The following is a 20920-nucleotide window of genomic DNA, read 5'->3' on the forward strand; positions in this document are numbered from 1 at the left end:
ACATCTGTGGTCATGAAATGTTTGGAAAAGTTCGTTGGGAACTTACTCAAAACAGAGGTATGTTCTCAGTTTGACCCCCTTCAGTTCGCTTACAGGCGTGGAACTGAGGATGCAGTTGCTTGTCTAGTGCGTCTCATCTCAAAACATCTAGAGAATCCCAAGACTTATGCCTGGGTGTTGTTTGTAGACCTCTCCTCAGCCTTTAATACAGTACAACTTCATCTTTTGGTTCAGTTGCTTTCTGATTTGAAGGTCAATCCATTTTGTTAAATTTTCTGTATTCCTTTTTGACCAACAGGCCTCAGCAGGTCAAAGTTAACATTTTATCCCAGGCCAAATTCTGTAGAACTGGTATTCCTCAGGGCTGTTAGCTTTCCCTTTCTTTACACATTGTACACAAACAACTGTAGGACTAATGAGCCTTATTACATTATAGAAGTCTCTGATACTGGGATTCTAAGTCTATTGCTCAGAGACAACCCTCCTTCTCTCTACATGGAGGAAATCTCCTTTAACATCTGGTGTGGAAATTATTTAATGAGAAAAAGACAGATCAACTTTGATCCACGGGTGCTGAGAGAACACAGCCCCGTCACCATTAATAATACCATAGAAACGGTCACATCCTTTAAATACCTGGGTGGACATGTGGACAGTCTGCCAAACTGGAACGCTCACACTGACTGTCTGTGCCCGTGTGGCCCAAAGGATGGACTTTATACGACGTCCGAGGCTCTTTGATGTCTGTCACAAAATAATGTGGACCTTTTTACACATCTGTACTTGAAAGTATCATCCGCTACGGTCTGTGTGTCTGGTTTGTCTGTTCCAAACAAAAAAAAACAAGATTGTTACACAGTGAAAACAGCTATGAAGGTCATAGGTGCATGCCAATTTCCATTTTTGCAGCAAATTTGAGTGTTCTCCGACACGTCTAGCTCATAAAATTATCAGTGATCCAACTCATTCTGCTTTCTGACTTTGAACTAATGATATCTGGACGCTTCAGAGCAGCCAACTATAAAACCAACAGATAATTTCCCCCACGAGACAATAAAATATATATTGATCTGACATACTCGTAAGCCTGACTAAAGAGGCAAACCCGCTGAACACTGCTCGTATGAATGTTTTTATTGGATTCTTTAAAAACAAACAGTAAAAAAATAACTTTAAAAAAAACGGCATACATTAACAAAAACTAAAGGATGAAAACAATTTAGAACCAAAGAGAGAGAAATGAGGGCAGTCGGGCACACAGCAGGCCCGTCAGTGCCTCGTCTCAGCCAATCCACACACCCTTTTCTGTTCAGCAACACAAACCACACACAGACACACAAGACTGTCTCAAAAGGAGTCATTTTAGAGGAAATAAAGAACGAATCACAGGCAGGGAGAGATGTCCTTGCATGAAACACAGGGAATGTGTAAAGAAAAAAGCTTTGTACAAACACGTCTTTGTGATTATTTTCAAAATACTGCTAGATCAGGTTTTCTGAAGGGAAGGACAGACGTGAGTCAATGCTGCTGTGCTAGCCTGTTAGCAGAGATTCTCATTTCACATTATTACTCCGAAAGAAAACGAACAGTAATCAATGAGTGACGGGATGTGGTTGGGTGAGGGATGGAGCAAACCTAAGAGTAAGAAAGGTGAGTATTCACTGCTCTGGCCAATGCATGGGACGCAGCGCAGTACTTTTCCCTTTCGTCTTCAGCCGGGACTTTAAAAAACACCTACGGGGACAGAAAGAGTCCTGTGATGAGGAAACCACGCCCTTCTTCGGAGAGCCGCTCCACACATCCAGATCCGTCCATCCGTACGAACGTTTACTGCGGCTGAAATGACAGGAAAGCGCATTTTCAGCATCAATCGGAACTTTTTAAATGGTAGTTTCCTGTGCACATGCACACACTAACACTGCAATAAAACACTTCCTTAACTAAACCAAAGGGAGGACATCCACAAAGCAGTTCTGCTGTGCTACCTGCTGTCCCGGCTGTGGACCACCTCCCTGTCCAGGAGCCTGTCCCGTCTGACCGTAATAAGCAGCCTGCTGTCTGTAGTATTCAGCCCAGGCTGCACTGTAGTCCTGCTGGCCCCCAGCCACCGCCGCCGCAGCGGTGCTGCCTGCAGCAGCTGCACCTCCACCCGGCTGGGCTGAGGGAACGAAAAGTCAAGATTTGTCAAATTTAGCCAACAAAGGCTAAACAGTGTTGATCCTGTCCAGTCTTCAGATGGATCCAATACAGGTTTATGTGTGGTACCTGACGGTGACCTCATAGGTGACCTCATTTTTATCAAGTGTACATGTGGACGGGGCTTTCATACAAACAGATATACCCATTGCCATCTTCTTGTAGTACTCCTCCCAGGCCTTGGTGTAGTCTGGCTGCCCCCCCGAGGTCTGCCCCGGCTGGCTCTGGTCCCCCGGTGCTGCTGCAGCAGGGATGCCTGAATTCTGGGCTGCCATGGCGCCCCCCTGTGGTTGGCCATAGTACTGTGCATAGTAGGCTGCCCATGCTGCATTCGGGTCTGCTGCTGCTGCTGCTGCTTTACCTGATGAAGGGGGGGGGGGGGGGGGGGGTGTGTGCTTAAACAGGACAGAATTTGACATCAAAGGGGAATTTGTTTGCAGGGCACTCACTGGGGTCATGAGGGTTTGGGGCCTGCCACTGTTGATATGCATCCCCCCAGCCCTGAGCACAGTACTGCGCTCCCCCAGGCGTCCCACCACTGAAAGACAGAGACAGCTCAGACAAACTGATTCATGTTGGTTTCCCCTAAACACTTTGGCTTCAGTGGGGTACACTTACTGCGGTGCTCCACCAGGGGGCCCTGCATTATAAGGGTTAGGAATATAGGGACCCATGGGACCGCCAGGACCCCCAGGGCCCCCAGGGCCAGGACTGCCACCAACCGGACACAAAGGAGCCTGGGTACAAGAGAAGAAACAGACAGAATATGAGAAGTGGGGGGGGGGGGGGGGTCTGACACACTCATTGCTGATTGACAACCACGATGGGGTTAAAGGGGCACACCTCGCCCCATACCTCAATCTTCTCCTCTATTAGCTGCTTGGCGTGGTCGATCTCCTGGGGGGAGCCCCTGATGGTGAACAGCTTGAAGTTCGGATCCCCGTTGGGCTGACGGCAAACCTCCACAAAGGCCCCCGTCTGCTGGCTGATGGATTTGATGTTTTCTCCCCCCCTCCCGATGACGATCCCGCATTTGTGAGCAGGAATGGAGAAGGTCATCTCCCCGCCCGGAGGACCCCAGCTGCCCTGGCCTCGTCCCCACCCTCGACCACCGGGCGACATCCCCTGAGAAGCAGGTGGGTCAGCCTTTCATCCACATCACACCTGAGAGCGAATGCTGGGCCTGAGCCTCCACCTACCCCCTGCCCGCCCTCGTCCCGGGCTCGGATGCTCTGCAGCAGGTCATTGATGATGGAGACGGCATGCTGACACTGGTCTGGGGGGCCCATGATGTGAGCTATCTTCTCTGGCGCCGTGCCGTCATCTGTGAGAAACGACAAACATGAACTCCAGTTTGTTCAGAGATGTGTTTGAACGCCTCATGAAGCTGCAGGTGTGGATCCTCAGCAGAGCACAACCCACATGTCTGAGCGTCACATTTCACCCAGAAAGTTAGATTCTCTGTTCGGTTAACAATCAAAAGTATCGATTAGGGATCGATCATGGCTTTTTTTCAACACCTCCAAATTTCATGTGAGAGTTTCATGTGGTTGTGTCTTCACAACCCCCCCCCCCCCCCCCCCACACACACACACACACCATGAGTTGTGGTTATTAATCACAAATACAAGGAGCAGAGAGGCGATTCTGGGCTAGGGTCCCCTTAAGCCGTATTCACACCAATCACCATCCACGCCTCAGTGGCGTCTTGTTTACATCTCAATTCATTGTTCAGACGCATTCGGCAGTCTTGCGGCCTGATTTGGGTGTCGGTCTCTTGTACTAATGCGTTTTGAGTGTTGCAGCGCGTCAAGAGTTCAGAAATCTGAACTTTGGCAAAGAGGTGACATGTTAATGATGTGATCAGTGGGTGGAGTCCAAAACCAACATGAAGGAGAAGGTGATCGTTTTCCTCCTGAACTTTATTTGTATCGACACAATAAAAAGATTCTCTAATGTTATTTTTTACCTCCTAGGACTAATGCGGGACAGCAAGTCGTCAAAATGGGTCACAGAGAGAAAGCGGCCGTCAGTCAAATGCAGCTCCTGGAGTACCGTAAATTCCGGACTACAAAGCGCACCCGATTACAAGCCGCACCCACCCATTTTCACGTGTTTGACTGCTTTTATACATACTCAAGCCGCGCATGTGTTACGCGATATTGTCACGGCCAGCATCCCAGAGTGAGTGCGATTCATTAGCACATTGTGGGTGGTGCCAGCTTTGCCTCAGGCTCATGTATTTGAGTGTACCGACATCTGTCAAACAGCATGCACCTATATTCTGTTCACAAGTTCCTCAGTTATGGTGTTTTTATTTCATTTTTTTTTTTTACTTGTTGACAATCTAGGTATCATACATAAAATTACAAACAGTAACCATATAATCAACATTACATCCCTCAGTTATAATGAGGAAATTTACATCCGCGATTCCCCATTTCCCATGAGTCTTAGGGGCTAAAGGCGGGGCCAACGCCCGGCTCGCCATACTGTTGTACGTGTTTAAGAATGAGCAAGTAGCAGCAGTGCATGGAGGGGTGAACGGGTAAAGCTCTCCTTCCGCTTGTGTCGCAGCAGCATTATGGGAGTAACAGGACTGGTTAGAAAACACAACGGTAAAATAAAGCAGCGGCGACTGAAAAGCGCGCCTCAGCGCGATACGCGCGCCTCAGTGCGGCGCGTGCGTCAGAATTCAGAAGCCTCTGCACTCCGCGGACGCCTCTGCGCTCCGCTCCCGCCCCGCGCGCTCCTTGTCTCCCGTTCCTATCTACTCCGACACCTCTGGCCAGGGCAGCTTTAAGGAGGAGCACTTCGTCCCCGTTGGTGGACTTTTTTACGCTGCTTTTAACGATTGCTTTTAACTTGAAAGCTTCATCATAATGTAGCGGCGATCACGTGCACGTTGGGTCTAATGGCCCCAAAGGATTCTGGGATGCGGCCGGGCATGCGTGTTTCATTTTGTTGAACCATGACTGAAGTGTCTAAGACCTGAAGTCAAGTCCATGCTGTTTGGCTGCTAAGAGGTGTGTTGAATAAAAATGCCTTGAGCTAGGTGTTAGATAGAGAATTCAAACTATTCACTGAGTTCGAAAGTACGTACATGGCGGCCGCTAATTAAATCCATAAATTGGCCGCGTCACTGAATAAGCCGCAAGGCTGTAAGCGCAGGAAAAAAGTAGCGGCTTGTAGTCCGGAAATTACGGTAGATGGTGAAGCTCAGACTTCTATGAATGATGTCATGAACCCAGACATGGAGATGTGATTACTGATGCTTTTGAAGAACGTTTAAAAAAAAAAAAAAAGATCTCTGAACATCATCCGTGTCTTCCATTCATTGAAATGAGATACTATCCAAGCTTCTTTGCAGCGATGAGGCTAAAAACGTTGGACGATAGCTCCTCCCACACGCCTCTGGAGCTTCAAGTTTATGAATACATCTTTGGACAAGCGCCGAGCAGCAAATCGGAAAGAGAGGCCTGTGAATTTGACGTGCGAATCGCATTTGGTGTGAACGCAGCATTAGAGACGGGAGATGAAGCTCAGAGTTCCTGAAGAGCCAATGTTTCTCTCTGGACATCTTGGTGTCCTCCCCCAGGAGCTGAGGAGAGGCCACGGAGTAACGAAGGGCTTTTCCCGAGACTGACGCAAAAGGAAACCATTGTCAGCTTCAGAGCCGTTAAAGTTTTGATGGGAGTTCCATAAAAAGCTGCATGATGCTGTGGTTGAAGATTTTAGAGCTCTGAACCCATTAAACCTCCAAATAGAACTTCATCAACATTCAATCTGAATGACTTGAATGTCAGAAATGAGACTTTTTTTTGGTGAGAGTCACTGACATTCAAAACTGGAGATAAATGACATTAAACAGTAAAGCTTCAAAAGCATCTAGGATCATAAAAACTCCTTTTAGAGGCTTTAACTCTGGAATTTTACAATTACAATTACATTTAATAACAGCGTCTTGTTTTTTTGATCTCTGAGATGCTTTTAATGAAATAATTAAAACCAAACTTTGAATAAAACACTTTCAGAATGCAGAGAACTGCAGTCAGCAACCACTGACCCCTTCTGCAGGAGCACTTTACCCGGTTTAAACTGAATCTTCACTCCAGCATCGTTCTGGATCTTCTTGATCATCTCCCCGTTCCGACCGATGACAACCCCGACGGACTGTCGAGGCACGGGGATCTGCAGGATCACAGGCGGCCTGATGAACACCGCACAGCTCTTTGAACCATCAAATCAGGATAACATCGACCAGAGCTTACTTCAATGCCGCCCCCTCCCATCCTGGACCCGTATTCGCTCCTGTCTCCAAACCCCGCGTGGTCGCGCTCCCTCAGGATCTCGTTGACCATCTCCTTTGCTTGCTGTAAAATAACAGAACAGCTTCAAAACCCGGTGCTTTCTCGCCGTCTGTCCCAGTGAACTGAGCCCGGATGAACCTGCACTTTGTAGGGGTCTCCAATGATGCGCAGAGGTTTGTCTACGTTGGGGGGCTGGGATCCATCCTGGATGAGGATCATTTTAACTCCAGCCCGCTCCTGGAATCAGTAGAAAAGGTGAGGCAGTTCTTGAAACAAGAGGCTTTAGTCCAACAGGACAACGTCTCCACAGATCTCACCTGCAGCTGCTTGATGGTTTCTCCTCCTTTCCCAATGATCAGGCCAGCCTTGCCTGCTGGGATGATCATCTCCTGCATGGAACCTTGTTGACCGTTGCTCGGCTCGTGACCCCTGGACACAATCTCATCGATAAGGGCCCTGGCTCTCCTGGAAGGAGAAAGGTTCAAGGTTAAAGAGCTCAGCGCTTCTGCATGGGCTGGAAACTATATGCTGTCCACAACCACAAGTCCTGGTTTTGCTGTTTGATCCAAAGCATACAAGCACACCTTGTCTTCACACATCCTCACAGGTTCTGGCAGAGAACTTCTGTCACAACCCACAATGCACCAGAGCTCCCCATTGAACATGAACACAAAATATATATATAACCTACATCAGGAAACACGGTTTACACTGAACACAGCAAATCTATCAAATGACCAGATCTTCAAAACGCTACAGGTAACCTTCAATTAGCTGTTCACGTCATGAAGTTCAGCTGCAGATTACCATCGGTCTACAACAAACACCAAACATTCAAACCCCACAGATGAAGGGGGGGGAGCAGCTTACTGAATAGCATCCAGGCTGCCTGTCAGAGAAATGCTCCTTTCAGGAAGTCCAGCACTGTCTGAGGAAGAAAGAGAAATTCTGAAGAAGAGCTGCAGAGCAAACCCCCAGCAGCAGGACCCCCACCCAAAGAAAAGGTGGAGCCACAACTCACCATGAGCGATTTGGACTTTGCAGCCAGACTCGTGTTGTATTTTGTTGATCTGTTCGCCTCCTCTGCCGATGACTAAGGAGAAGGAGCAGACAGGTGAGTTTAAACTCAGACAGACTCTCCGGTTCAGGACGTTCCTCCGGTGTACTCACTGAGACCGACCATGCTGTCGGGAACCTTACACTCCTCCATCATGGTGGACGAGCGGACGCTGCGGACAAACAACGACATCCAGAACAAGCGCGCAACAGTAAAGGCTTCAGATCAGTGCCAGAACTGGGCCTTACCTTTGCTGGGACAGCGCAGCCAGCTGGGCTCCGATAGCTGTGAGAGACGGTAAAACAGGTGAGACAGTGAGCAGAGCGAGTGCCTGTACCTGAGCTGACATATTACACATCACGTACACATTGCAGAGTCTCGTTCACTCTGTGATGCTACCTTCTTAGCATCAGGTTCATCTGGAGGAGAGAACAGGAAACCCGTTTTAGAAGCAAACCAGTGGAAGCAGCCGCTCTTTGTGGGGACGTCCTACCTGCCTCCTCCAGCGACCGCTTCTGTGCTGTGAACGGATAACTTTCTGCACCCCCGTTGTTTGTAGAGGAGCTGGTGCCGTCTCCACCAATTTTTGCTGCAATCTGGAATTAAGATTGCAAACGACAGCAGTCATGAAAACTGTTCAAAAGATTTCAGCAGGCCTCGGCCGTGGGCTTGACAGATCCTTCTGTTTGGGACGATAATCAGGAAGTCTTCTCTGCTGAGATCTCGAGGAACAGCTGTTGTTCTGCTGGCTACAGAACAACAACAAAACTGAACCCATGTTCTCAGAGGACAATTAAAGCAAAAAAGTGTCTCCTCTGATGTCAGGAGGAACACCAATATAGTTTTTTCCCATGGAGTTTAAGCAGCTGCTCAGGAGGAGGTGCTGATGGGATGACTCCTCTGAGGGGGGTGGGGGTCTGATCAGACGTGAAGAGAACTTGTGTCCCACCATCCCTGCTGACTAATTACCTTCACGTGCTCTCCTGCTAGCTAAAAGCCCCCTCACACCCCTTAACCTATGATTAGCGGTGCAACAAAAACGGCGAGTAATACTGCAGCCATCCAGCCGTACAGTTTTGAGTCGACGACGACGTACATGGATCTAGTCGTCTACAAGCGGATGTATCAGAATGGAGCAGAGCAAGGAGCATGGCGTAGTGGCGTACAAGCTTTTCAAACATTTCGTCTGCTCTTCATTCACAATAGTTTGAACAAAACAATGCTATTTTAAGCTACATTTTCTTTATGTCAATCACCTTGAGAAAAATGCCACAGTAACATAAGTTTCATTGGAGCAGGTCTTTAACGTTGACTCAAACTTTGATCAGAGTTCATCAGTAGGAAAGTGATGTACAGAAATGAGAGGGATGAAGGTCATCCGCTGCAGCTGATTGGCTGAGGAGAGCCCTATAGAGAACAGTGGAACAGCAAAGATTGATGCCATATTTGAGGTTCATCCTGAGGAGGTGACTCAAGGATAGAAAAGACTTCTGCATTATGTGTCTGTGTGATAATGACTGCTGCATGTGTAGCTTCAATAACAACAAAATGTGTGCTACTCCCAGAAGAAAAACGCGTCTGTACTCTGTTTACTGAAAACATTCAGACGGACGGAAACTCTCGTCGTTCAGGTGATAAAGTTTCTTCTATCGGTAAAATTAATTTAATTATATTGACGAGTCGTGAATATAAATATGACTGATCGCACTATTATATTAACTGGTTTACCACAACGACTGACCGAGCTGCTTAGGTTCACAGCAAGCAACTGATGATGGGATTCGAAGAGTCACTAAGGTGGTCGTATTTACGAAACGAGCTTGATTCATTGTTGTCGCTGCAGAGACTTCTAGATAATCTTTAAACCCAGAAGAATTTGAAATGGGATAGCATGTTAGCCTGTTAGCTCTGCGTTAGCCCGCGTTAGCTCAGCGTTAGCCTAGCTTGTTAGCTCTGGCGACAAGCCTGTTAGCCTGCTATCTCCGGCCAGCGTCAGATCAGCTAGCAGCGGAGCTCCAGTCCGGGATTGGCGCTCACCTGTCGGGCTCGCTGCACCGCATCAGCGAAGGCGTCCTTCTTCATCCCAGCGCCGACTCCGTTCGACGGCAGACCGCTGTAGTCAGACATGCTGCTTTCAGGGGTCAGGCTGAACAGCTTAGTGCGGCTCGAGCTGCGCAGAAGCGGTCAGGATACCGGGAGCAGAGCTGGACACAAACGCGACAGATCGGCGGCACGCCGGCAAAAGTTCCTGCTTAAAACCACCAATCAGGGCATGGCGGCTCCTCTTCTTCACCCTTCTCACAATAACTGTCAACATAACACACTGCCACCTGCTGGCGGAAGCAGAAAAAAAAATAAAGGTCTCTAAATAAATATATAATCTTTTTTGGTTTTGTTTCTTATTGTTAAACGAGTCGCAAAAAGATGAGAATCTCGTTTAAAAAGACGTCAGCACCCAAAAAATAAAAAATATACTTCCCTTAATGTCTCCTTAAAGAAAAGGAACACCTTCCAAAAACATGTCAGATCAGTTTGACCTGATTGACCTGCAGGAATGGATTTCATTGAAAACTTGCGGCGATCTGTCTGTTTGCATATCCCTGTAATAAAATTCACCTGTGTGGAGTAGAGACGATAGGTGGGGCCTCTGATTAGAGTGCAATCAGCTGTGGGGGGGGGGGGGGAGAAAAAGGAAATTCTGGGGGTTTTCAAGAGGAGATCAAGACAGGTGGATGCATCCATAACACTTTGAAAGAACCAGCTTTTCCTACATTTTCTGGGTTTTACCACCTGATTCATTATTTCATCTCTTCCTGTAAAGAATGGTCTCCTCCACTATCAACTTCTGGGACAACTCCTGTTCATCCTTTCTTGGCCGGTCTTTCAGCCAATAATTCCTGATCCAGTCAACTGTCGTTGTGTCCTTGGGTAAAACAGCTCACCCTCCCTGCCTCCAGTGTGGCTCCACTGGTGTGTGAATGTCCATGAATGTCTTGGTGATGGTCAGTCTGCTCCCAGGGCAGCTGTGGCTACATCAGTAAGTATCACCAGGTATGCATGAAGAGTGAATGAATAATAAATACACATTGTAAGTGCTTTGCGCACAGAAAAATCCAGTCCATTCTTTTTACCAGCTCTCAAAAGAAAACAGTGTGAGAAGCGATGTGTATTATTTTTAACATTTATCCACAGCTTATGCCTCCTTCCTGCTCTGTTCACATCCCCTAATGCTCGGCACGGAGGCCATTTGGTCCACTTGTGCTGCTCCGAGCACAGATTATTTTCAGACAGGGATCTCAGAGCGAACCGGAGCTCAGTCTAATTGGAAATGAACTGAGAAAAATGGTGGGTCAGAAAGCAGTTCTATGGAGAGGAGGGGTCCGTAGAGGGTAGTGTAGTGTAGGGAGGTAGGGGTGGAGGGATGGATTCTGAAGTTCTCTCAGTTGCCTCTTTTCTTGCCACACCTTTTCCTTGCAGTCAGTTTCCAGCCAACATGCTTGGATGCAGCAGTCTGTGACCAACCGGCCTCCCCTTCAGACTCACACTGAGAAAACCATTTAAAGAATCTGGAAGCCTTTGTTGCTGTTTGAGATGATTGACTGATAAAGCTGAGACTCCAGCAGTTTCCAACAAGGATGTTTTTCCACAATAATCACATTTTCTGAGACTGAATTTTTGGTGGCGGCTGCACAGTGGCACAGTGGTTGGCGCTCTTGCCTCAAATCAAAAAGGCCCCTGGTTCAACTCCTGGCTGGGGGACCTGGAACAGAACACCATTGGGGGACCTTTCTGTGTGGACTTTGCATGTTCTCACTGTGCACGCATGGTTTTTTTCCACCCACCGTCCAAAAACATGCTTCATAGGTTAATTGGTTACTCTAAATTGTGCATGGGTGTGTGAATGTGGCCCTGCGACAGACTGTCCAGGGTGTCTCCTGCCTTTGCCCGCAAGTGGCCGGGACAGGCTCCGGCTTCAAGATGAATGAATTTTTGGTTGAAAGTAACAGTAAAATAATTAGTTAAAACAAAAAACTAACAAAAGAGTAATTTTAATCCACAATCGCACACAAATATTTAATTATTTTGAATTCAACAAGTTTAAATGATAACATGGGAATATTTATTTCTGGAAAATAAAAAGGTAGAAAAAAAAGGAGGTTATAGTCAAAAGCTTTTTCTTTCAAATGAGATACGCTGAAGGTTGTTTTACTTCAGTGGTGGAAGCTGACTACCAGAAAAATTCTGTTTAAATTCACAAAAATGCTTTATGACGTTTAGAAATGTGTCTTTTAGACTCTCCTCATAGTCCTGAGAGTCAGCTCCGACTTTAAATTCCATCACACGCCTCAGAGCTTCTTCTGTTTAAACCTAAGCAAAGAATTCAGCCAGGTTTTCAAAGTATTTGTGAAAAAGCATATGATGAGAGAAACTATAACTGGTTCCAAAGAATCAAAAACATGCAGCTTATGAATAACATCTCTGTTTTATTCAACTATAGTCCAAACCCAGTCAGTGCGGGGTCTCCGAGTGCCTCTCATGAACATTCTCCTCGTCCAGCACTGATCTACATCTGCCCGTGTCTTGGTGATGAAGATCTTCTCTGGATCTTCCCTGTGTCTCCTTGCCAGCTCTCTCCTGAAAGCAGGAAGTCTCCAGGCAGGTTGCAGGAGTGTCTCTTCCTGCTTCACTGTCACTGCTGCTCTCTGTTGTGCTCTGGCTTTGGTAACTTCTGATAAATGCATGTTTCTGGATGACTTGATTTCATAACCTCAATGGAGGTGAGGTTCTGGTCACCTCGAACCCTCTGCTGGGTGAGAAGATCATACTGTAGAAAAGGATTTTTACAATTCACAAGTCCTCCCCCAAGTTCATGCAGAGTCTGAGTCACTGCAGCAGCCGGATGCAGGTTACTGAGCTGACATGCATTTAAAAAGAAGATCCTTCTGTGTTAGAGAGCTGTTCTGATCTCGATTTTCTTAACTTTTATTGGACGGGGGGTCACGTTTCCTCGTGCACCAACAGTTGATCTGCACGTGCCTGCAGATTAAAACCACAGCAAACCCTTTCTCCGTTTGCTAGCCCTTCCTCAATCTCCTACCGTCAATGTCCACGCCCAACATCATCCTCATGTATTCGTACACGACGTAGGACACGCTCACAGCGGGGACGACTTTTAGCAGGTTGGGGGAAACTCCTCGGTAAAGTCCAGCAACACCCTCCTGGGTGATGATGTTGCGAAGCAAAGACAGCATGGAGAGTCTGGGGGCTCCTTTCACTGAAGCTGAGGAGAACCAAAGAGAGACCAAGGTGAGCCGATCCACTCTTAAGATGGGAAGGAATCTTTCTTTAACTGAATCTTTCCTTTCTTGTGTGAAGTTTCTCTGTGATCTTCTGAAATATCTCCTAAACTGCATACATCTTTAGTCTGTTATACTAGCGATGTAAGATCATGACTGGTTAACTGAGAGCGTCCTCCTGACCTTGTGCCTGCATTCGAGTGCGGATCAGTGCCAGGGGGTAACTCGCCAGCTGTCCACAAGTGCTGGAAACGGCTCCACATCCAACCAGCACCATCACCCCCGGGTCGGCCACGCCCCTGTTCCTGTTCAGCCACGTGAACTTCAGCGTCTGTGGAGCAAGAGGACCAGAGGTGAGAAGGCTGAGGGCAGCAGGGGGGGCCGCAGCTCCCGGGTCTGACCTCGTACACGGCCAGGTCGATGCCAGCGTAAGGGACGATGCTCAGCATGCTGGGTATGTAGCCCTTGTAAAAGGCACCAACTCCTTCCCGCCGCAGGATCTGTGTGGCGCAGTCAGCCAGTCCCGAGAACTGACCCGTTTTTCTGAGTGTCAGACGGGTTTTCAGCACCTGCAGGGAGGCAAGAAGAGGTCTGGAGACACAGAGGAGCCAGATCATCTTTGAGTCACTCGGTTTTACCTCCATGGGGTAGATGGTGGTCTGAGCAGTTGCTCCTGCCAAACAACCAGCAAAAAACCTCTCATGAACCCTCAGGGTTCTGGTGTCCTCGTGGCCTCGGATCAGACTCTTCACCTGCAGCGTGGAGGACAGCGTTTGAGCACCAAAAATAAAAAAACACTTAGGTTGTTCTGGGTTCTAAGAAAGGTTTGATGACAATCTACTTCATTAAGTTGTGGGACAAGAAATGCCAAAAATACTTTGAGGCTCAGGCATTCCCTGCAGGCCTTAGACCCCATAGAGGTCCCCATAGTGAGGGTCCATAGACCCTCACTTCCTCCCCAAAAGGTCAATGAGCAGAAACAACAGCTGGAGGAGGGGAGTGTTGCAGGAGTTTCACCTTCTCATAAGCTGTGAACTTGATGGCGGTCTCAGGGGCCAGTTTCAGAACGTTGACCCCATTCCCTCTCCACAGTGAGCTGGCGCCCCCCTCCCTCAGCATGTGCTTAAAGCTGCTTAGCATGCTGCCACTGAAGTCAGAAGAACCATGAACCTGTGGAACAGAGGTCAGGATGAGCGCTGAACACCAGTGCAGAGGGTGACCTGCACTGCGCTCAGACCTGCCGGAAAACTTTGAGGCGGTCCAATGGGGCGGTTCCTGTACGGGACACGGACCCGGCCATGGCTCCGGCCATCAGCTGTCGCCACACGAACCCAGATTTCTTCTCCTCCTCTGAGAACTCGTCTGGGACGGTGAGCTGCTCACCCGTGTCCAACATCTACTGAGGTCAGCAGGACCAGAGAAAGTTCAATGGGTTCATGATAAAGAACTCTGGTTTAATCTAACCACCATTCCACACAACGGCCCCCCAGCCTCTCAGTGAGACCCTGGTCCTAATGACAGCAGAAAGAACATTTATGTCCTTCTGGTGCTATCCTCTCTGCTCTGCTCTTCAAGGCCTGAAGGTCTTCAGAGGATGCAGAGAGGCGGAGCATCTGCTGACAGCAGATCTTTGAACACCAGACCCGACCTTAGCTCTCCCTAACTGTTTTCCCGGACCTCAATTCTGGGTCGGCCTGAAGATGAGCGGGGCGCAGACGGTTGTGTGGGATGGGGGCAAAAGGTCTCCCCTCCCTTGTTGGCTAGCTCACCATGGAACGCTTCCAGTGACGCGCCACGTCCTCCATGTTGGTGAGAGGGTTAAACAGGAAGTAGTCTCGCCACTCGTTCCAGTCGATGGTCATGGTGCCGTCCTGGTCCATTCTTTACAGGAAACACAGAAAACGGACAATTAGTTACAAACAGATGCAGTGATGCGCCTGGAATGTTATTGCTGTGAGGATGTCGTTGCCATGGGGATGATGTGGGGATTTTTATTGCTGCTGTGACTCCATTGACTGTCAGTCCAGCAGGCTCCATCACTAAACGAAGAGCACGGTGGACAGAGGTGAAGGTTCCTCATGAAGCTGAAGTCCAGCATGAACAGCTGGACTCAGATCTGGTGACAGACCTGATGGATCACAGAGAAGCTCTTTTCTGTCTCCATGGCAACTCTGTCAGCTGCAGACTCCTTCACCTCCATCTGATCTTCTGAAAACCTCTGATCACTTCATGACTCGTCTTTGTGTTTTCAGAGGACTTTTAGGCTGGAAGTCAGAACAACTGCACATTCATCAGCCCCACGTTACTTTACACCAAAAGTAATCGCTTGAAGATGAAACGTGGCTGGGTCTGTCAGCATGACAACAATCCCGAACACGCTGCCCGGGTAATAAAGGAGTGGCTTCATAAGAAGCATTTCATTCCTGGAGTGACCTATCCAGTGTCCAGATCTTAACCCCATAGAAAATCTTTGGAGAGAGTTGAAAGTCTGTGTTGCCCAGCAACAGCGCCAAAACATCACTGCTCTAGAGGAAATCTGCATGGAGGAATGGGCCAAAATACCAACAGTTTGTATAAACTTTATGAAGACTGACAGAAAACATTTTGAACATTTGTTATTGATCAAATACTTATTTTCCACCAATAAATTCTTAAAAAATCAGACAATGTGGTTTTCTGGATTTTCCCCCCTCATTTTGTTTTTAATTATTGAGGTTTACCTATGATGAAAGTTTCAGGCCTCTCACATCTTTTTAAGTGGGAGAACTTGGCTGCTGACTAAATACTTTTTTGCCCCACTATATTTATGGTCTTCAGTGAAACTTAGTTTCTAAAGACAGTTTTAGACTACGTAGATTTTTCGTTTTTGCTCCACTGTAAGTAAGGGATAATCTCTGAGGTGTCCATTATCAGAAATTAATGGACAACACAGAAGCCTGAACCGCCCTCCGTTTCGTGCTTAGCCTCCCGCTAATAATGTGGTTACTAAAGAAAGAAATGTGCATTCAAAATGTTTTAGTACTTTAATCTAGTTTTTTTTAGGTGTAAATCGTTTTTTCCAAAAAAAGGGGGACCATTTAATATGTGTTGCAGCGCCTTGTCATTGTAACAGCTACAGAGCTTGTTCACACCTCAGCTAGAGTGGCAAAGGAAAGATATACAGTATGTGACTGGAACTTCTTTTTTAGATGTGGTATATCACTTTTTAATGCACACCCTGGGGCAAATCAGAACCGAGGATTCACCCGGACCGTGGAATGATTTGGCTTAACCCTCCCTTTCAAATTTAACGGTTACCTGGAATCTTAAAAAAGAAATAAATGTCAGCTTCAGAATTGTATAGCCTGGTCTGTGAAAATTAATTCTCAAATCAGTTGGAGACCAATGCTGTACTGTAGCAGCCCAACTCAAATGTTCAAGTGTGGCTTTGTTTGTGTCAAAATATTAATAAGAATAAGAACTTTTTCCTCTTTCTGGTTCAAAGTGGTCCCCCCCCCCCCCCCCCCCTTCTGACGTGTTACAGTCTATGTGAAAGACATGAAGGATTACGGACCTCAGCAATATCCTGGTCGCCTCTTCCAGGCTGATGTTCACCCCGATACTGCGCAGGCAGTCCTGGATCTCTGCTGCATCTATCTGCCCTGCAAACAGCAGCAGACGGTGGTGGAGGGAGACTGAAGATAAATAAGAGGACGTAGGATTCATGGATTATTGTGTGGTCTCTTTGGGGGGGGTTACAGACCATCATTGTTCCTGTCCAGACGGTGAAACATGACTTTTAGCTGCTTTTCATGGTTGCGGAGATACTGGATGAACTCCTCAAAGTCCAGCACTCCATCCTGGTTGGTGTCACCCGCCTCTACAATCTGACAACACAGGGTGCCGTGTTGTCAGACTCATTTTAAACATAATCCCTTAAACCTTTTTTCTCACATAGTTTGGGGGTCACATTCTTTAGGTGTATTCAGACTGGAAAAGCCACCTAGAGAGAAATGAAACCACCTATAAAGCATGTTTTTGTACCGTGGGAGGAAGCCTGAGTGGGCTGAGAAAACTCACACATGCAAACTCCACACAGAAAGGTCCCAGCTGGGATTCAAACCAGGGTCTTCTCACTGTGAGCGCTCACCACTGCGCCACCATGCAACCATAAGGTTAACATGTTCAGCCAAATATTCTGTAATCCTAAAGTCTGTTTGCAGAAACAAATTTGATATGAAAAAAAAAAAAAACACCAGCAGGAGTTAGAAGTCTGAGACGCAAGGGAAGGTCAGAGAGCTCAGTTTACAGGAGCTACTTTTACCAGAATAACCAACACACACACCCATGCACATGCACGTACATGCACATGCAAACTTCCATATCCAAACACGGTAATTGAAGATGGCAGCATGTTCTTACAGCGCAGCTTCTGGCTCTCGTTTTTGCTGCCATTTAAATTGACTGGCTTCCTTTGTGTCTGTGATTTCCACTGTGACTTCCATTTAGCAGATCTATGAGCTCCAGGATCGAATGGACATTGTCTCAGGCAGAATACCTCCTTTACACACCAGTTAAACCGTTCTCACAACATTCTGAATGACATTGTCAGATCATCGGGATCATGTAGACTGTTATAACAGCAGACTGACTGCCTAAGCGCCATTACAGGAAACACAAGCGCAGCTGCAGGGCCGGGCTCTGAAAAAACCGTACAAGTCGATCGGGATTAACAGAAAGGACAAGCTGGAACCACATTTAGAAGGACTTGTGAAGTTTGACACTAGGTTGTGCGACAATCAGTTGTGGTGTCATAACATCATGTTGTGTTTATTACAAACAAAGGTGTGTAGACTGACAGAAAAAAGACCTCCTCTTACACAAACATTAGTGGCAAATCAGAGAAGGTCAGGGAGGCTGCGGCCAATGTCAGACACACCGGGTCTGGACCAGAGGAGCAGAGCACCTGGAGCAGAGCACCCGGGTGCTGGGATCTCCTCACAGGTGACATCTGCCCGTCACATAGAAGTCTGTGTTATTTAGGAAACTCCAATATATTATCAGACCCCTGACCTTCATTCAGATTTTGTCCTTCAGCCTGTCCCTGCATTTGAGGTCAAACACAAATCAACAAGTGGAGTCAAACAGTTTAGAGTTGGGGGGGGGGGGGGGGGGGGGCGCATACCCTGTCTACAGAGGCTCTGGACAGCCCCCGGCCTGCCAGTCCGGCTCGCAGCTCCAGAACATCAATGTGTCCGTCCTTGTTGAGGTCCATCAGCTCAAACATCTCAGCCCATCGCTTTTCTTTGTCCTGGTCCGGCTGTTGGGGGACGCGCTCTTGGCACTGCACCCCTGGGGGCCAAGTCTGCTGAGGTCCCATGACTTGACGGGCCACAGGAGCATCAGCGAAGTGACCTGAAGAGAACCAAGCAGTCTTTTACCACAGCAGATCCAGAGCCACACCGGAGAAAGGTTTTTCAGAGGAGATCTATCATGAAAGTCAGCCCACATTTTTAAGGATATTTCCAAAAAAACAACAATAAATTAGACCAGGAACATGAATGTTTAGGGGAAAAATGAAAGGCTGCAGCAAAGTTGACTGTATTTGACTCTTCACCTGGGCATCAGGCGGCCTTTCCTTTGAGGAGCAACCTGAGATGTCAGAAGATCAAACATGATGCCACAGAAGACATCTCTCTCCAACCAAAGAACCGTGGTTACCATGGTGAAGAGGGCTGGGCTTTGCTGTCATGTTGTTGGCTTTACTCCTGTTCTGACCAAAATTGATACCTCTTCTGTGGGTCTTAGTTCAGAAACTGGATCTGTTCTCCAAATCTTTATTAATTACTTTGTCCTTAACTAAAGACAAAAGGTCTGACAGTTACACTTATTGTTGTGTCTGTAAAATCAGGGGGGGGAAACCCCTCCTGGAGGCATCTGAACTCAGATAATCATGAAGATGTTTGATACTTAAACACTCGTGTGTGCGCGCATGCGCGAATGTGTGGTATTTATTGCGTGTACATGTGTTGTTCCGGTTCTGCACTGTTCCAGATTCTAAACCGATCGTGTCGATATCATAATCTGACCTTAACACGCATGCGTCCGCAGCCTGTCAACGCAGTAGCAGAGCAAAGCCGTGTTTGACTCACTCCCGCCGTTTAAATCCGCGCCGAACCGAAGCCCGTGTTCGGGGGACCGGGACTGGGGTCGGGGGAGAGCGCGGAGCACCGATCGGTCGGGTCTGTCCCGCTCCCGGGTCTGCCGTGCGCGGAGGCTTTTCGGAGTCGCGCGCTCGCTGCTCCGTTCTTCAGGATCTCCTTCAGCCTCCTGTTGACGCAGCAGGAAGCGGAGCAGCGCGCAGCCGCTGAAGCCCGCGGAGGAGGAGACGCGGAGCGGCCCCGGTCCCCGGGGATACGGGGACCGGGGCCGCTCCGCGTCCGATGTCTCTTCCCGAACCACTTCCATTTCTCAAATTAACAGAATAATCAGTCTGTTTTAGAAAAAATTGAAAGGATTTCTTTTCAATTGTTAATATAACTTAAGCAAGCTCTGCTCCATCCTGGCATTTTCAATTGTTGTGTAACGGGATGCCCTAAAAAAATCTGGTCTACAATCAGTTTACAGGTTCTCCTCCCATCAGAAACCCTTACCTCTGTCAATCATCTCTCCTTTCATCCACCTGCTTCTCTTTGCAAAAGCTGAGTCAGCATTTTTGTTTCTGAAGTACTAAGATTTCTCCAGGGACCTCAAGGTCCTCTACCCCACAGAAACATCTTTTTCATGTTCACATGTCATTTTCTAAACCGGGTTACAGCAGATCTATGGTGCTTCTCTGACACAGTCTGTCTCTGGGATAACAGGTCAGGAATCTGAGCTTCAGTTCAAAGAACACACAATGAGCAGGAACTCTCACTTTTTTCATTATTCGTTACTCTTCATTACTGTTCATAACTATTTCGTTTATTCCGTTTTTGTGCTGAATTTGTCTGAGTTTAATTGGTTACTTTAACTTCCTATTTTGTTTTTTTAAACCCATTTGCTGCTTCATGTGGGTTGAACCCATTTCCTGGTTCTACAGGTCAGAGGTCAGGCCAGGCCCACTGCAGGGTGATTGTAAGAAGTTTGATCAAACTCTTTTGGTGAAGCACAAAGAGCTAAAACATAAGGATTCAGTTACGTTTTAAATATTCTCTTGAATAAATGTACAATTTGTTGAATACATTTTTGTCATGTGACTTCATTTAAATGTTTTTTGCACATTGGATTTTGAAAACCTTCATCTCAGTGTTGGATCATGAAAGCAGTTCATAGTTTTGGAGAGAGGTACCTAACAAACCCATCCGTGTTCATTTTTACCTTCAATTCTATGTCTCAAAATCCTTAATATGAAGCTGAGACAAATTTTAGCTCCTGCAGAAAAATATTTGACGTCTTACTTGCTGAGAATGTCACAGTTAGGCAGGTAAGAGGAAACCCAGATGCAGGGAAAAATCCCCAAAATGTATTGACACGACATTCAAAGACCTGTTTGACGCACTCGCCTGAAAGCAGAACATGCTGACACTGAAGGCTCTAGCAGAGTTATTTAAATACTCTTAGACTCATTTTTTTAAGTGCAGGATGCTGTGACTGCTTAACATGTTTCACAGGAGAATGGGCGGAGTCACAGACAGCCTGCACATAAGCCAAATAAAAGAATGGAAAAAAACACTAAACAAGCAGAACATGACCGAGGGTTGTTGCTTTAAAATGCTGAAAGTTCAGCTGAAATTTAAATAGACTTGTTTCTCCTCTGTTTATTTTATTGTACACATCACAGCAAACACTGGGTCCTTTGCCGTTTCTGAAATACATATGTTCAAAGTCCATCATTCATTTTCCAAACCAGTCTAATCTGAAGCCAATCCCAGCCTCCTTTGGACATTTAAGATTGACAGTTCCTCAACTTCTCTGCTAGTTTGTTGTGCTTCAGCTCTTAGTCCAGCAGTTTATAGTTTTTTATAGGTCGGTCCGTCACTTTCTGTCCCTGATGAGGATTCAGTCTTCTCCCCTCAGTGTGTTTCTGTGCCCTTCCCGCT

General features: G+C 47.2%; 2 protein-coding genes across 4 annotated transcripts; both read right to left on the reverse strand.

The window, feature by feature from the left end:
* Window positions 1–1113: 1113 nt before the first annotated feature.
* khsrp (KH-type splicing regulatory protein) lies at window positions 1114–9949 on the reverse strand. Its single transcript, XM_023959659.1, has 18 exons — window positions 9601–9949; window positions 8057–8159; window positions 7929–7982; window positions 7812–7848; window positions 7677–7735; window positions 7528–7599; window positions 7377–7434; window positions 6824–6971; window positions 6645–6743; window positions 6468–6569; window positions 6285–6387; window positions 3396–3520; window positions 3052–3321; window positions 2815–2933; window positions 2646–2734; window positions 2342–2557; window positions 1986–2158; window positions 1114–1836 (listed from the first exon to the last, which is right to left on the reverse strand). The coding sequence occupies exons 1-18, from the start codon at window positions 9688–9690 to the stop codon at window positions 1828–1830; spliced, it is 1926 nt and encodes a 641-aa protein (XP_023815427.1). The 5' UTR covers window positions 9691–9949; the 3' UTR covers window positions 1114–1827.
* Window positions 9950–11610: 1661 nt separating this feature from the next.
* On the reverse strand, window positions 11611–19289 carry LOC101169667 (calcium-binding mitochondrial carrier protein SCaMC-3-like). 3 transcript variants are annotated; one of them, XM_023959686.1, is made up of 12 exons: window positions 18929–19197; window positions 18025–18254; window positions 16603–16726; window positions 16414–16501; window positions 14630–14741; window positions 14098–14256; window positions 13878–14030; window positions 13499–13612; window positions 13262–13429; window positions 13044–13191; window positions 12662–12844; window positions 11611–12367 (listed from the first exon to the last, which is right to left on the reverse strand). In XM_023959686.1, exons 2-12 carry the CDS (start codon window positions 18217–18219, stop codon window positions 12354–12356), a joined length of 1458 nt encoding a protein of 485 aa, XP_023815454.1. In that variant the 5' UTR covers window positions 18220–18254; window positions 18929–19197; the 3' UTR covers window positions 11611–12353. The 3 variants fall into 3 exon arrangements, with proteins under 3 accessions (XP_023815454.1, XP_023815447.1, XP_023815438.1); XM_023959679.1 differs by having other exon boundaries at window positions 11611–12844; window positions 18992–19289; XM_023959670.1 differs by having other exon boundaries at window positions 11611–12844.
* Between the last annotated feature and the right edge of the window lie 1631 nt (window positions 19290–20920).

The sequence above is a fragment of the Oryzias latipes genome, chromosome 1, assembly GCF_002234675.1.
Source record: "Oryzias latipes chromosome 1, ASM223467v1".
Lineage (NCBI taxonomy): Eukaryota > Metazoa > Chordata > Actinopteri > Beloniformes > Adrianichthyidae > Oryzias > Oryzias latipes.

Coding starts and splice junctions, on each gene's coding strand:
- khsrp (XM_023959659.1), bottom strand. CDS start 9,690: ATGTCTGACTACAGCGGTCTGCCGTCGAACGGAGTCGGCGCTGGGATG. Junction 6,744..6,823: donor AAACCATCAAGCAGCTGCAG/GTGAGATCTGTG, acceptor TACTGATTCCAG/GAGCGGGCTGGAGTTAAAAT. Junction 3,322..3,395: donor GGGACGAGGGCGGGCAGGGG/GTAGGTGGAGGC, acceptor CCTGCTTCTCAG/GGGATGTCGCCCGGTGGTCG.
- LOC101169667 (XM_023959679.1), bottom strand. CDS start 18,219: ATGGGACCTCAGCAGACTTGGCCCCCAGGGGTGCAGTGCCAAGAGCGC. Junction 16,727..18,024: donor CCAGAGCCTCTGTAGACAGG/GTATGCGCCCCC, acceptor CTGTGTTGTCAG/ATTGTAGAGGCGGGTGACAC. Junction 14,257..14,629: donor GTCACTGGAAGCGTTCCATG/GTGAGCTAGCCA, acceptor TGACCTCAGTAG/ATGTTGGACACGGGTGAGCA.